The following is a 17,454-nucleotide window of genomic DNA, read 5'->3' on the forward strand; positions in this document are numbered from 1 at the left end:
GATGTTGAATGCAGACATGCAAACGTGCATGCATTGTGTTGTACCAGTGCCAGATTTCAGTTTAGGCTGGGATGGAGTTCCATGTCTGTTGCACTTGGTCAGTCAGTACAGGGATGATTAATGCTGTTTGTGGATGACATTGGAGATATCGTCCGATGATATTCCACATGTGCTTGACTGGAGACAGATCTAGTGACAGAGCAGGCCAAGGCAACATTCAACACTGTGTAGAGCATGTGGGTTACAACGGCAATATGTGGATGAGTGCTATGCTGTTCAAAAACACCCCCTGGATTGTTGTTCATTAATGGCAGCACAGCAGGTTGAATCACCAGATTGATATACAATTTTGCTGTCGGGGTGCATGGGAAAACAACGAGAGTGCTCCTGCTGTCATACAAAACTGCATTCCAGATGATAACTCCAGGTTTACGTACAGTGTGTGTAGCACACAGAGACAAGTTGGCTGCAGTTCCTCAGATGGCCTCCTCCTAACCAACACACAGTCATCAAAGGTGAGACAGAACCAGCTTTCATCAGAAAACCCAACAGACATCCACCCTGCCCTCCAACAAGCTCTTGCTTGACATCACTGACATCACAAATGGTGGTGGTTTTGGGTCACGGGAATGCATGCTACAAGGCATCTGTCTTGGAGCTGTCCTTGAAGTAACCAATTTGTAACGGTCCCTTGTGTCACTGTGGCACCAACTGCTGTTCAAATTGCTTCTGCTGATTCAGTATGATGCAACAGAACCATACATCGACCAAGATGGTCTTCCCTCTTGGTAGTGCCACGTGGCCATCTGGAGCCCAGTCTTCTTGTAACCATTCTTCTCATGACCTGCTGACAGCAGTCACGTACAATAGCTACATTTGTGCAAAGTATTTCTGCAGTACCACTGAAAGTGCATCCATCTTTTCGTAGCCCTCTGTTACATGACCTCATTCAAACTCAGTGAGGTGTTGATAATGGTGTCTTTGCCACCTTAAAGGCATTCTTGATGAACATCAGTTCATCACATCCAGTTGCAAAGGTAAAAAATACTCACAACCATTTCAGTGTGTATTTAAAGCAAATCTGATTTGCATCCTCACCCTTAAGCGACTGGTGTGAAATCTGAATAGCCATCACCTTTCAGATGCAGAAACACGCCTACCAGTGTCATTTCTGTCACACAACTCATTCTTGGTGTTGCAAATTTTTTTTTCTGTCAGTGTGTGTAATCAAAATTTTGAATTTATCCAATGCATTATGTGCATAAAGCTGATAGATTAGTTACTGACTACAGCAGTATAATGTAAGTGGGCAGATAAAAAATATACTCACCAGACATTGGCAGGAGAACACACATAGAAAGGTATTCAAGTTTCCAAGCTTTCAAAGCCAGTGGCTCCATTTGGCAGAAGGGTTGAGGAGGAAAGAAGAGAGATGAAGGAAAAGCACTAGTGAGGTTTAGGAAAAGGGGTAGAGTTTGGAAAAGTCATACAGAGCCCCACATCAGGGGAAACTTACCAGACAGGATGAGTAGGAAAAGCTTTCCTAAGCCTCATCAGTCTTTTCCTTCATCCCTCTCCCTTCCTCTTCAACCTTTCTGCCAGAAGGAGGAGCCACTGACTCCGAAAGCTTGGAAACTGTAATACCTTTTATATGTGTGTTCTCCTGCTGCCACTTGGTGACTGGATTTTTTATCTATCCAATTACCTTATATTTTCTCAAATTTATTATTTCCATTGATGTAACTACAGTAGTATGTTACAGGTGGTGATGAATGTGAGGAGGCATGTCATTACAATGCACGATGTGTGTTTGATGGCGATCTTGGTGAATACCGATGTCGTTGTAGTGCTGGCTTTGTGGGTGATGGCACAGACTGCCAGCCTGAACCACTTGGATGTAACATCCTCAACAACTGTGGCGTTGGAGCTGACTGTTCTTATGACCAGGCATCAGCAGGATACCGCTGCAAGTGCAGACAGGTCAGTGATGCAGACAAAAGTGATTTTATGTAATTTTAAAACTGGCTTTTAAATAGTTAAATAAATGGGCATCCATGTGCTGGCCATCCATGTGCTGCACTTTGGCAAGGTGTAGAGCAAATGTTGGGATTCTCAATGACAAGTTGGAGGTAGTCAATAGGAGAATACTTTGGGTGTAACCACTAGTCAGCAGTCAATTAATCTTCTCGGTCAGATGTCTCTTGTGTCACCCTCTTTGTCTTTGTCTTCCCTTTTCCTCCCAGCAAGTGGGTCCCTCTCATCCTGGAGGTCTGAGTGACCCAGCCTCCCTTTATAACCATCTCCAAATCTTCTTTCCTCCACAAGGGAGGAAGCAGTATTTCCAAAAGCTGTGATAGTCTCATGTTCTTTTAAATGTGTCTGTTGGAAGTTCTAAGAATTTCGTCTTCAGGAGATTGAGTACTGGTCAGCTATTCTGTCTCATAGTTTCATAGTTATCACAAGTTAATTTTCCTTTTGATATTTTTCAAACTCAGGAGTTTCAGAGACGCATTTCACCATGTGAGTCCTGTACTGATTTGGAATGTGCTACATGTTGAATTGTGGAATGTTTTCAAATTTTCCGTATTTGTTACTTGAAGATAGACAGTGAGTCATTAATACATTTTGTCTAAAAAAAAGGACCTGTCCTTCAGATTAAAACAGTCCATATATAAGTTTTCAGCAGAATTTTAATCCTTCAATTATCTCTTCTCTTACAGCGAGAAGATTATTTTATGTATTAGGTTCACTTGCTCTTTCATGCATGCCATGTATTATAAATAACAGTATAAATGTTTTTATGTAGTGTTACTGAAGAATCTTACGAGAACAACTCCCATAAAACCAAAATAAATTGTGGTCTCCATCTACATCTACAGACTTATCTCTCAAACCACTGTACAGTGAATGGTTGAGAGTACCTTGGGCCACTGCCAGTTACTCCCTTTCCTGTTGCACTTGAAAATGGAGTAAGGAAAAAACGACTGTCTATGTCCGTATGAGCCCAGACTTCTTTTTGTCTCCTCAGTCCTTAGTCAAGATGTACATTTGCACCAATAGAATCGTTTTGCGGGCTGTTGTGAATGCTGGTTCTCTAAACTTTCTTGATAGAGTTTCAAAAAAAGAATGTCGTCTTCCCTTTACATTTTCCCATTTGAGTTCATGGAGCATTACCATAATGTTGACTGAAACTACAAGTGACAATTCTAGCAGCAAACCTCTGAATTGTTTTGATGTCTTCCCTTAATCCAACTTGGTGGATTCCAAATGCTTTAGTGGTTCTCAAGAATGGGTTACATAAGTGTTCTGTACGTGGTATCCTTTACAGATGAGTTCCACTTCTCTAGAATTCTTCCAACAAACCAAAGTAAATTATGTGGCTTCCCTACAACTTGAGCTTAAGTGCACATTCAGTTCCATGTCACTTTGCAACATGTCTAGATATTTAATCAGCATGACTGTGTCAAGCAGCACATAACTGATACTGCATTTGAGCATCACAGAATTGTTATGCCAACTCATCTGCTTTAATTTACATTTTTTGCCATTTAGAGCAAGCTGCATTCATCACGCCAAAGAGAAATTCTGTCTAAGTGAGCTTGTATCCTCCTACAGTTTCCTGATGTGATATTTCCCTATACACTACAGCATCATTGGCAAACAGATGCAGATTGCTGCTTGCCCTATACATTTGTTTGTTTATGTATATAGAGAACAAGAGCAGTGCTACCACACTTCCCAGGGGCACTGAAGATGATAACCTTACCTCTGATGAACACTTGCCATTCAGGATAATGTACTGAGTTCTATTACTTAAAAACTCTTTGGGCAACTCACATTAACTGATATCCTATTCTGTGTGCTTCGACATAAGTTAATGTTCACGTGGTAGTGTGTCAAAATCTAAAAAAGTCACATTAAGGGCCCTCAGTGGCAAAAAAAGTTTGTGTCCAGTCCTCATGGATGACACAGAAACTGGAATTGAGGGCAGAAAAGCAGAAGTTGAGATACAGAATTCCGTATGCAGATACAGTGGAAACTCACTTAACAAGCACTTCCCGTAGTACACAATTTGCATAACGAGCAAAAAAATTGTAAAAAAATGACTCGCTTAATGAGCAATTTTTTGCATAACAAGTGATGGCGATTTAGTGTGTCATCGCTAGTCGTTCGTATGCAAGAGGGGAACATACAATAATTCCTCTGCTCAGAAGAAGCTTTGGCTGGAGTGTGTTGTCAAATGTGACTCTGAGGCATATGAGTCACTACTTGGGGAGCCTGTAGCCAACAAGACTGTGTCTTTGATCAAGAGCATGGGACTGTAAGTGGTAATGATGATATCGATGAGCTTGTGGAAGATCATAGCCAAGAAATGACAACCTGAGAGCTTGTGGAGCCACAGTGTTGGGGGCTGTTTGGGGAAGGAGACCAGACAGCAAGGTCATCGGTCTCATCGGATTAGGGAAGGATGGGGAAGGAAGTCAGCCGTGCCCTGTCAGAGGAACCATCCCAGCATTTGCCTGGAGTGATTTAGGGAAATCACGGAAAACCTAAATCAGAATGGCCGGACGCGGGACTGAACCGTCGTCCTCCCGAATGCGAGTCCAGTGTCTAACCACTGCACCACCTCGCTCGGTAGCCACAGTGTGTTTCACAACAGGAAGTTGTGGAGAGTTCTTCAGAGGAGGAGGTGGTAACAGCAAAGCAGCAATTGCCTGGCACAATAAGAGAAATGCTGAAAGCATAGGAATTGGTTGCTTCATCAACCTAAAAAAGCAGGGAATATGCACACTACAAATCTATTTGACGATAATGCTGTGTCGCATTTTCACCAAGTGTTAAGATGTCGGTAGAAACAAATGACTATAGAGAGCTTCCTAGTAAAAAAGAATTAGTTATGTGTTGTGAATAATGAAGTACATAATACTGTATGTATAATTTTCTTTGGATAAATGGCACGAATAAGATAAAACTTTTAGTAATTTTTCTGCTTGGAATGCATTATTGTATTTTACATTAATTTATATGGGATAATTTGTTTCAGCTTCAAATGTTTTGCTCTACGAGTAAGATTCTGGAATGAATTATGCATGCTATGCAACGTTCCACTGTATTCCTTTACTAAGGAAAATACTGAAGAGCTTCTCCGGTTTACTTCCGGCACTCTGCAAAGATGAGTGGTATCAATATTAGTGTCAATGGCCTTGAAAAGTGATTAAAATTAAACCAAGCTCCAGGGCATCATGGAGTCCTTGTCAGATTCTAATCAGAAATTGCTGCTGAGTTAGCCCCAGTTTAACCATAATATATGGTAGATCCCTTGAATAAAAAACTGTGCCCAGTGATTGGAAGCAAGTACAGATCATATCCCTCTACAAGAAAGCTAACAGAAGAGATCCACAAAGCTATCATCCAGTCTCATTTATGTCCACATACTGTAGAATCCTATACAAAGGCCACTGAAAATGTGTCACCTAACAGCTTGCGTAGTTGGCTATAATGAAATTGCAACAATGCAATAGCCTCCACTGCCCACATCCTTAGCTGGTAGCTCCTATATATTTTTTGTAAATGTACTTTACAATCACCATGTATATAAGCTGTTGCTTAATAATGTGTATGTAAGTATAATAAAGAACATGTCTGTGACAATAGAGAAAATAACTACAGAGAGGGTTTCAAAATGTATAAAACCATGAACTCAATAAATACCAACTGATGTTAATGACAGTGTCTATGAGAAGTTGTTCCAAATTGTTACCATAATAGCTGCATACAAAATATCATGCAACAATACAAACTGAAGTGTAACAAAGAAGACACTATCAACAGCTGTAGAATGAAACTGGTGCATACTCTTTGGCAAGGTGAAAGTATTAATTCTGGATACATTTTCACTCATGGCACAATTCCATCCAGTTCTCCATCATCACTGTCATTCAAATCAGAAGCAAACGTATCGTGATCATCATGATCATCATCATCATCAAGAGAAACCATTAGTCTCTCATTCTCAGTTATAATACCATCTGTAATCTGTGCTTCTATAGTAAGCTTACCAACACGGTCTACTTTCTTCCTTGATGAGGTGGTGTTTATAGTGGCAAAACATGATGTAATGGTGTTTCCACTTCTGTTATGGTAATAGACTTGTTATTATTTCTAATGTAAGTCTTAACATCACTCCAAACCAATTCAATTGGTTTGAAATGTCAGTGATAAGGCAGTAGCCTAATTACCATATGACCCTGTTCCCTTGCAAATTCATCTTCAACTCACATAAGCGTCACAGGCTTATTTTACTTCACAAGTGGCTATAACACCAGTGTTGTCATACTCATATCCACAGCAAAGTGTCTTGGCAGCAATCACAGCACCATAATTTCTTTGCGGTCACTAGTTGTAGGAGTTGTGTCTAATATCACTGAATGGTAAGGTGAATTATCCATTACAAATATTGCTGGAACGCTAAACCGGAGCCAGAAATTTTTAAACCACTTTAGAAATTGTGGGTTGTCCATATCATAACAACTGTCACACTTTTTTCTTGATCATAAAAGTAAAAGTCCTTCATGCCCAAAAACATTTGAAGAACCTGCATAGTCCACAATTAATCTGCCTTCTCTTCCTGTTGGCTGATGACTGCCGCTATTCACAGTATTATTTGTCCAGGATTCATCAACTGCTTCTCCATTGTTGACCAAGGTTTCATCTAACCATATAATTGAATGGCTATCCTTTTCTATAATTTTGTGTAAGAAGATACTACAAGCTGCAATCACAGGAACTTTTTTGAGCAGCTGTTATTGTCTGTTTAACTTTTTAAAACCGAAGTCCATACTTTTATACATAATTTTAAGTGATGTTTTCCCCACCTAAGAAAAGTTCATATTCTTTTAAAGAAATCACCAACATTGCTATTCTGGGGTACTATATCATGCTATAATACCCATAACTGTGCCTACAAACTGCCTCAGGTTAGAATGAATCGAGATCTGTAACTGGATAAGGTTGCCTTTCTTTTCTTGCCAAGGGTAATTAAGAAAACACTGTTTTCCCCACAGGAGCTTTGTTCCACATGGTTTACTATAGTATACAGAGCATGCTTTTCCTCATTACAGTTCTTTCATTGGGTCCTAGAGTCTTTGAGCTACATTTTAAAACTTCATCAGCAGGAATTAATGGATCCCCATGAACTGAAACAATTCTTTTTCTTCCTCATAAGAACGCTCACATGTCCTCCATAGCAATTCTAAGGCCTGACTGTTCAAAGACACTCCACAGTGTAATGGATTGTCACTTGGTGAATGATAACTTTTTAGTGACATTTTTTAATTACCAAAACCTGTCTTTGAAGCGATAACACAACACAACTGTGTAGAAGCAGGCAGTGCACATTAACACATGACATTTATGTATCAGAAGCAACTTGACAGAGTCAAAACCAGCTTAGTTGCTTTTCTGTAACAGTTTCAAAAGCACCTCAAGTTACTCATTTGTTTATCAGTCATACTGCCAACTTTAAGGGGTTGTCAAGTGATCTTGAAGCAACACATTTCAGTGGTCCAGGTATAGAAAGATCCTGAACTCAGACATAATTAAGTGTCTCAAACAGAATGACCTCCATTCCAACAAGCTTGGATACTGAAGATACTACTTGTATGAAACTCAAGTTGCCCTTTTCTCTCTGAAAGCCATGGAGCAAGGCGGTCAGGAGGATGCAATATTTCTTGACTTAAAAAAGCGTTTGATCTAATCCACAGAAATGTTTTTACCAAAAGTTCAGACAAGTTCAAACAAAATTTGTAATTGGGCTGAGGTTTTAGTGTTAGAGAGGACACAGCATGTTATCTTGGATGGAGAATCATCTACATCTACATCTACATCTATACTCCGCAAGCCACCTGACGGTGTGTGGCGGAGGGTACCTTGAGTACCTCTATCCATTCTCCCTTCTATTCCAGTCTCGTATTGTTCATGGAAAGAAGGATTGTTGGTATGCCTCTGTGTGGGCTCTAATCTCTCTGATTTTATCCTCATGGTCTCTTCGCGAGATATACGTAGGAGGGAGCAATATACTGCTTGACCCTTCGGTGAAGGTATGTTCTCGAAACTTCAACAAAAGCCCGTACCGAGCTTCTGAGTGTCTCTCCTGCAGATTCTTCCACTGGAGTTTATCTATCATCTCCGTAACACTTTCGTGATTACTAAATGATCCTGTAATGAAGCGCGCTGCTCTCCGTTGGATCTTCTCTATCTCTTCTATCAACCCTATCTGGTACAGATCCCACACTGCTGAGCAGTATTCAAGCAGCGGGCAAACAAGTGTACTGTAACCTACTTCCTTTGTTTCACATGTTTCACATGTTATCTTGGATGGAGAATCATCCTCAGAAGTAGAAGTAGCTTCAGGTGTGTTGCAGGGGTTATCTTTGGACCCTTCTTGTTCAATGTTTACATTAGTGACCTGACAGATGATATTAATAGTAACCTCAGATATTTTGCAGTTTTCTGTAATGAAGTACTGCCTGAAGAAGCTGCACGAATATTCAGTCATTCTTGAAAAGACTTTAAGTTGGAGCAAGGATTGGCAACCAGCTTTAAATGTTAAGAAGTGAAAAATTAGGCACCAGACAAGAAAACCTAGCATCCTATAACTACAACAACAGTGAGTCACAATTGGAATCAGTCAAGTCATGCAAATATGTGGGTGTAATAATTTGTAGACATATGAAATATAATGATCACATAGGCTCATCTATAAGTAAGGAAGGTGGCATACTTTGGTTCGTTGGCAGGATACTTCAAAAATTCTGTCAGTCCGCAAAGGAGACTGTTTAAAAATCACTTGTGCATCCCATATTTGAATATTGCTTAAGTGTATGCAATCCATAAAAGTAGGGTAAATGAGGGATACTGAACATACACCAAGGAGAATGGTTTGAATGGCCATGCAGTCCATTCATTAAGAGAAGAATGAGGGCTCCCCAATTCTGAATTGGCAGAAGTTGATCGACTTTCACCTGCTCATGTTTTGTGTCTGTCCACTGCCAACCTTGGCTATCTAATACAGAACCTCATGTCTGTAGCTATTGCAAAGTGATTGTTGTGCTATGTTGTGTTGTGGTGCAAATTGATACATCTATATTACTGATGAATGACAAATTGGTTCCTGGCACATCACAGGCAGTATCAGATACTCCTTGGAGAAAGGCAAGCAGTAGTACTTTATGGAGTGCAACAAGAAAAATAATTAATAATAAATGTTGCAAGCAGGAAATCAAAAATAAAGAGTTGCTTCACACTCACTCTCAGCCAATGTAATAAACAGTGACATACACAGGAGCAAGTTCCAGCATTGTGAGAAGAAATCAGAAATTTTGTAAAGATAATCCTGAGATATCACCAGAAACTCCCAGTAAAAAGTTCAGTTCAAAAATGCTTTGAAGTTTTCTTCCCCTTCGTCTGAATTACTTTAAAGTGGTAATTTTGCTTGTGGTTTTTTTAAACACATTATTGATTATAGGAATTCCTGGTACTGTTTCCCTTAAAATGTGGCTTTTTGAAATCACATATGTTGTTGTTGTTGTTGTTGTGATCTTCAGTCCTGAGACTGGTTTGATGCAGCTCTCCATGCTACTCTATCCTGTGTGAGCTTCTTCACCTCCCAGTACTTACTGCAACCTACATCCTTCTGAATCTGCTTAGTGTATTCATCTCTTGGTCTCCCTCTACGATTTTTACCCTCCACGCTGCCCTCCAATGCTAAATTTGTTATCCCTTGATGCCTCAGAACATGTCCTACCAACTGGTCCCTTCTTCTTGTCAAGTTGTGTCACAAACTCCTCTTCTCCTCAATTCTATTCAATACCTCCTCATTAGTTATGTGATCTACCCACCTAATCTTCAGCATTCTTCTGTAGCACCACATTTCAAAAGCTTCTATTCTCTTCTTGTCCAAACTATTTATCGTGCACGTTTCACTTCCATACATGGCTACACGCCATACAAATACTTTCAGAAACGACTTCCTGACACTTAAATCTATGCTCGATGTTAACAAATTTCTCTTCTTCAGAAACCCTTTCCTTGCCATTGCCAGTCTACTTTTTATATCCTTTCTACTTCGACCATCATCAGTTATTTTGCTCCCCAAATAGCAAAACGCCTTTACTACTTTAAGTGTCTCATTTCCTAATCTAATTCCCTCAGCATCACCCGACTTAATTCGACTACATTCCATTATTCTCATTTTGCTTTTGTTGATGTTCGTCTTATATCCTTCTTTCAAGACACTGTCCATTCCGTTCAACTGCTCTTCCAAGTCCTTTGCTGTCTCTGACAGAATTACAATGTCATCGGCGAACCTCAAAGTTGTTATTTCTTCTCCATGGATTTTAATACCTACTCCGAATTTTTCTTTTGTTTCCTTTACTGCTTGCTCAATATACAGATTGAATAACATCGGGGAGAGGCTACTACCCTGTCTCACTCCCTTCCCAACCTCTGCTCCCCTTTCATGTCCCTCGCTCTTATAACTGCCATCTGGTTTCTGTACAAATTGTAAATAGCCTTTCGCTCCCTGCATTTGACCCCTGCCACCTTCAGAATTTGAAAGAGAATATTCCAGTCAACATTGTCAAAACCTTTCTCTAAGTCTACAAATGGTAGGAAAGTAGGTTTGCCTTTCCTCAATCTATCTTCTAAGATAAGTCATAGGCTCAGTATTGCCTCACATGTTCCAATATTTCTACGGAATCCTGACTGATATTCCCCAATGTTGGCTTCTACCAGTTTTTCCATTCATCTGTAAGAATTTGTGTTGGGATTTTGCAGCTGTGACTTATTTAACTGATAGTTCGGCAATTTTCACATCTGTCAACATGTGCTTTCATTGGGATTGGAATTATTACATTCGTCTTGAAGACTGTGGGTATTTCGCCTGTTTCATACATCTTGCTCACCAGGTGGTAGAGTTTTTGTCAGGACTGGCTCTCCCAAGCCTATCAGTAGTTCTAATGGAATGTTGTCTTGTCCCGGGGCCTTGTTTCGACTCAGGTCTTTCAGTGCTCTGTCAAACTCTTCATGCAGTATCCTATCTACCATTTCATCTGCATCTAAGACCTCTTCCATTTCCATAGTACTGTTCTCAAGTACATCGCCCTTGTATAGACCCTCAATATACTCCTTCCACCTTTCTGCTTTCCCTCCTTTGTTTAGAACTGGTTTTCCATCTGAGCTCTTGATATTCATACAAGTGGTTCTCTTTTCTCCAAAGCTCTCTTTAATTTTCCTGTAGGCAGTATCTATCTTACCCCTAGAGACATAAGCCTCTACATCCGTACATTTGTCCTCTAGCCATCCCTGCTTAGCCATTTTGCACTTCCTGTCGATCTCATTTTTGAGACGTTTGTATTCCTTTTTGCCTGCTTCATTTTCTGCATTTTTATATTTTCTCCTTTCATCAATTAAATTCAATATCTCTTCTGTTATCCAAGGATTTCTACTAGCCCTCATCTTTTTACCTACTTGATCCTCTGCTGCCTTCACTACTTCATCCCTCAGAGCTACCCATTCTTCTTCTACTGTATTTCTTTCCCCCATTTGTGACAATTGTTCCCTTATGCTCTCCCTGAAACTCTGTACAACCTCTGGTTTAATCAACTTGTCCAGGTCCCATCTCCTTAAATTCCCACCTTTTTGCAGTTTCTTCAGTTTTAATCTACGTTTCATAACCAATAGATTGTGGTCAGAGTCCACATCTGCCCCTGGAAATGCCTTACAATTTAATACCTGGTTCCTAAATCTCTGTCTTACCATTACATAATCTATCTGATACCTTCTAGTATTTCCAGGATTCTTCCATGTGTACAACCTTCTTTTATGATTCTTGAACCAAGTGTTAGCTGTGATTAAGTTATGCTCTGTGCAAAATTCTACCAGACGGCTTCCTCTTTCATTTCTTTCCCCAAATCCATATTCACCTATTATGTTTCCTTCTCTCCCTTTTCCTACTCTTGAATTCCAGTCAGCCATGACTATTAAATTTTCGTCTCCCTTCACTACCTGAATAATTTCTTTTATCTCATCATACATTTCATCAATTTCTTCATCATCTGCAGAGCTAGTTGGCATATAAACTTGTACTACTGTAGTAGGTGTGGGCTTCGTGTCTATCTTGGCCACAATAATGCGTTCACTATGCTGTTTGTAGTAGCTTATCTGCGTTCCTATTTTTTTATTCATTATTAAACCTACTCCTGCATTACCCCTATTTGATTTTGTATTTATAACCCTGTATTCACCTGACCAAAAGTCTTGTTCCTCTTGCCACTGAACTTCACTAATTCCCACTATATCTAACTTTAACCTATCCATTTCCCTTTTTAAGTTTTCTTACCTACCTGGCCAATTAAGGGATCTGACATTCCACGATCCGATCCGCAGAACGCCAGTGTTCTTTCTCCTGATAACGACGTCCTCTTGAGTAGTCCCAGCCCAGAGATCCGAATGGGGGACTATTTTACCTCCGGAATATTTTACCCAAGAGGACGCCATCATCATTTAACCATACAGTAAAGCTGCATGCCCTTGGGAAAAATTACGGCTGTAGTTTCCCCTTGGTTTCAGCCATTCGCAGTACCAGCACAGCAAGGCCGTTTTGGTTAGTGTTACAAGGCCAGATCAGTCAATCATCCAGACTGTTGCCCCTGCAACTACTGAAAAGGCTGCTGCCCTTTTCAGGAACCACACGTTTGTCTGGCCTCTCAACAGATACCCCTCCATTGTGGTTGCACCTACGGTATGGCCATCTGTATCGCTGAGGCACACAAGCCTCCCCATCAACGGCAAGGTCCATGGTTCATGCTGTTGCATAATTTAGGATCCCAGGTGTTATAAAATCCTGCAGTCATTAACCCTGATCTGACCTCATGTGCAAGCCACCAAAAAAAAAAATTATTTTGCATGGCAAAGGCTGCAGTAACTGTGGTGATTGTTGAATTTCCACTATAGTGTAATGAATAAGTTGTTTAGCTGATATGAGTCCTGTCACATGTCAGTTTCTTTTGCATCTTTATAGAAATGACAGTCATCATTATTTGTATTCAATTAATAGTTGGTGCACAGTGTGATACCTGGGGCCAAAACCTTCACAACCTTCCCTCCCCCCCCCCCCCATCCCACCCCCTCCCACCCCCACCCAGACCCCCACCCATGTAGGCCTGGATCTACTGGGAAAATCCAGTTGGATAACTTCAACGGGAGACAAATAATCAGAGACTTCTGCTTGATGTAGAAGATTGCTCTCAGTCTTTGGAAACTTTGACCAAAACTTGAGGAAAGCATTTGCTGGACTTGGAGTCCACATATCTGTGGAATATTTTGTTGTCCTGGGATACATATGTGAAAAAGTGCAGAATAGGAAGACTTTATTGCTAGAGCATGCAAACACTGATTGCCAGTCATGCTCCATTAGGAAACATTTTCTGGAAGCAGCCACAGAAATATGTATTTTATCTAAATGAAACATGGATGGACAGAAATATGACAGATGGGAAACATTTTCAGAAAGAGGATGATGTCAGTGTCATGGGATGGGGAACCTCTTCTAAAAGACTTATTGTTGGAAGTGTTGGATCAAAGAAATTTGTCCAGGAGACCCAACTAACATTTGGGCTAAATCCACAAAAGGTGGCTACAATGATCATACGAACAGTGAAAACTTGGAAAGGTGGTTTATGGATATGATTCTTCCAAATCTCTCTCCAGAGTCAGTCATTCTGATGAACAATTCTTCATACCATAACAGACAGGTGGACAAAACACCTGCACAGTATGATACTAAAGCAAGGATGTTGGAATGGCTACAAAAGAGGCATATTGCCTGCACTGAGAGCTTGACAAAGCAGGCTCTGTTCTCTTTAATTCAAGAACACAGATCTGCTTTTAAAAAAGAAATATGTGACTGATGAAATGGCAAAAGAAATAAGTCACACGGTTGTCCAGTTGCTCCCCTATAATTGCAATTCAAGTGCAGTGGAACTGGCATGGGCAAAAGTCAAAAGGCTATTCAGGAAGAGCAACATTTTAGGAGACACATTCAGTGATAATCTGTTTAAAATTTCCAGTGAGTCCCTTCTGTTAGTAACTGTTGATGACTAGGAAGGGCACTGCAGGAAGGGCCAACAACTGGAAGATTACTGGAGGCAAGATAGTGTCATCGAACTCACAGTAGATGAAATCGTTATCAATACTGCTGAATTGGACAGCAGTGACTTCAAAAATTAATCATTAACTGACGAGAAATATAATGAGACTGATTCTGAGTGATTTATGTGAGTCACAATTTGATAATAAATGTTCAAAATTTTAATAATTCTGTCTATTGCCACAATGTAAGTTTTACTACTGGCTCCTTTTAATTTAAAGTTGTCTATGAGTACTGATACAAAATTAATAACAACAAGGACCATTATTCAACATGGAACCATCAATTCCTGTAAGCTTTTGTTGTGCCCCTGTTTCAGTTTTTATTTTCGCAGATGTGTGATACACAGCAGTTGCAAACAGGTATTTGGGAGGATGACGGTTCAAAGCCTCTTCCAGCCATCCTGATTTAGGTTTTCCCTGATTTCCCTAAATCACTTAAGGCAAATGCCGGGATGGTTCCTTTGAAAGGTCACAGCTAACTCCCTTCCCTATCCTTCCCTAATCTGATGGGACCAATGATCTCACTGTTTTGTGCCCCTCCTCCAAATCAACCAACCAACCAACCTTGTAATACGGTACCATGGCCAGTAGATGGCACTGTTGATGCCGCTTCGAGCATAAATTAATGTGTGAGTAGTGCAGGACATATGTGTGGCTTGTCCTCCACTCACTGCCCCTCACCATTCGGCACTGCTGGGAGGTGGAATGTAAAACTTGCTACCTCCACTCCAAAACCTCCTCAGAATTAGTTCTTCTCCTTGTGAACAGACTGTAGGTTTGTTTGACTCATAGGGGTGGGCCACAGAAATGCTGTAAAACCTGAACTGGCAGACACTCAAAGATAGCCTCCAGTTGTCCTTCAAAAGCCTATTTACAAAGTTTAGGAAACATTATTAAGGGAGAAACCTACAAATAAATTCCAACCTCCTATATATGGTTTCCATGGAAGCTGTGGAGACACAACTTTACTGATTACAGTATTTGCAGGGGCATTTAAGCAGTTATTCCTCCTGTACTCTGTACTTAATTGGCACAGATAAAAGCCCTAACGTGTGGTAACCTCTGCCACGTACTTCACAGTGGTTTGCAGAGTATATTATATTTATCTGAATATTATTATTTTTCATGGCGTTACTACTGTTCTTCAAATATTGCTATTCCAAGCAGTGATACTCTTATCCTTTTCTTCAAGTCCTGGTAGTTTTGTAAAATTGATTACATAAAATAATCACAAACACAAGAAGCAATAAATTCTGTTGTTTCCCTTCATTTACACAATGTTTTCCTTCAAATGATTTTGAAACAGTGTCACAATCAATTTCTGAAACAGTCCAAGGTACCATATCATCTATAAGTGCCTAATAATTCTGAGATTTTAAGAAATAAAATTGTTATAATCATGGATGCTTTCCTTCTGTCTTGAAATCGCAGTGTATGATAACAAACATCTTTATTTTGTAGGGTATGCGTGGTGATGGTTACACATGCGTACCTGAAATAACATGTATCACCAATCCAGAACTATGCAGCCGGGATGCTACATGTGTTGCTGATGCTACAGGCAGCTACATTTGCCAGTGTAATCCTGGCTTTCGTGGAAATGGTGCTTTCTGCAGACGTATGTTTCATCTTTGTTTGTTCCAATTAATCAATGTTGACTTTTAAATTTTGAGCAAATGGTTAACAGCCTATACATAATGCTTGACATATATTATCTTCCACTTATTACTGTCTTTCTTTATTAAATGCTGGTGCAGTTTCAATATTTATATTGTCCTCAAGCATTATTGATAATAGAATCCTGACACACAGAAAATTTATAGAAAGAACCACACGAACTAGAAATGTGATGGATATAATTAAGTCAGTTATTGTTCACACACAGCTTGAAATACAATGGATGTTTGAGATTCTGTATGGGGACTACTTATAATCATTTTACAGTCAAAAATAGAAAAATATGTAGTGAAACACAAAAAAGAAGCAGGGAAAAACACTGATCTGATATCATGATTTACATATAACTTAAATTTCTGCATAAAAAAACTTAAAACCAAAGACAAAGATGAAAAATGAAAATTAATTAAGGAAGAAGAGAAAACTTTTATATCAGAACAACTTAAGTAAAAATAATAGGAAACTAACAGGAAAATGATCATATCTTGAGCATTCAGTACTTTATATCCAACCCTTGTAACTTGATACTAAATATCAGTGGAAGTACCAGGAGGCTTTACAGTGAAGGTAGAGTGTGATGGAAAGGAATGGAAGAAAGATGCAGCATATACTGTTGCATAAATGCATTTTTTTCTGTTTACAGGTATATCAAAACACGAAGGAAATTTTCTTCTTTTGAATCGTGGCATGGCTATGATGCGAGTACCATTTAAACCTTCACGGAAGGATCCAGGAAACTTTATTTTCTATCAGTATTATCAAATGGCAATAGGTAAGAAATTATTATTATTACTATTATTATTATTAGTAGTAGTAGTAGTCGTGGTGGTGGTGGTGGTGGTGGTGGTGGTACTGCTGCTGCTGCTGCTGGCGGTGTGGTTGCGGTGGTATTTTACATTATACTACTACAGAACCTAGTAGTACTTTGCAATTGCTAAATAAGAATGGAAGTTGATGCATATCCTAATCTTCCTCCCCACCCACACCACCCCACCACTGCCCACTCTCTTTGGTCCATCTTCTCCTCCTGCATCCTCTCTCTGTCCATCACTTCCTCCTCCATCTCTGTGTCGTCCTCTCTCTATCCATTTCCTCCTTCCCCCTCTCTATGTTAATTTCATGCCACCTCTTAGCCCACCTCGTTATCCCCCCCCCCCCCCTTTCTGACTCTGAGACTTGTTTGTTGGTGTTGCAAAGGATACCTTGACTGGAGTCGCTTAAAATGAATGGGTAAACCAGTTGCGATCACTGGTCTACAGGGAATGGAGAGACCTCTCCAGCTGCTGGATATGTGAGGATAGTAGCTTTAATGACAGTATTTCACATGTGTTTTCTGTTAATATCTACTGCAAGGAGTAAAATGAAGCAGCACATTGTTGTGCTTGCAAACTTTTTTTAAAAATTATGTAGAAGGAGAAAGAATATGTACAGGGGAAACAATTTGCCTATAGTTTAAATGCCATGATGTTTTTGTTAAAATTCAGTGCTAAAAAGAAAAGTAAACCACACATTTTCACAGCACCGCATTTTTTCCTTGCAGCCCGTTTTTATCAGAAAACCTGTACA

General features: G+C 39.8%; 1 protein-coding gene across 2 annotated transcripts in view; it reads left to right on the forward strand.

The window, feature by feature from the left end:
• LOC124619667 (nidogen) overlaps window positions 1-17,454 on the forward strand; it is a 255,619-nt gene that overhangs the window by 212,439 nt on the left and 25,726 nt on the right. For both annotated transcript variants that reach the window (XM_047146205.1, XM_047146206.1), the window contains 3 exons: window positions 1,763-1,980; window positions 15,673-15,829; window positions 16,532-16,660. In XM_047146205.1, coding sequence (XP_047002161.1) covers window positions 1,763-1,980; window positions 15,673-15,829; window positions 16,532-16,660 — 504 coding nt within the window. The remainder of the gene's footprint in view (window positions 1-1,762; window positions 1,981-15,672; window positions 15,830-16,531; window positions 16,661-17,454) is intronic.

The sequence above is a fragment of the Schistocerca americana genome, chromosome 6, assembly GCF_021461395.2.
Source record: "Schistocerca americana isolate TAMUIC-IGC-003095 chromosome 6, iqSchAmer2.1, whole genome shotgun sequence".
Classification (NCBI taxonomy): Eukaryota; Metazoa; Arthropoda; class Insecta; order Orthoptera; family Acrididae; genus Schistocerca; species Schistocerca americana.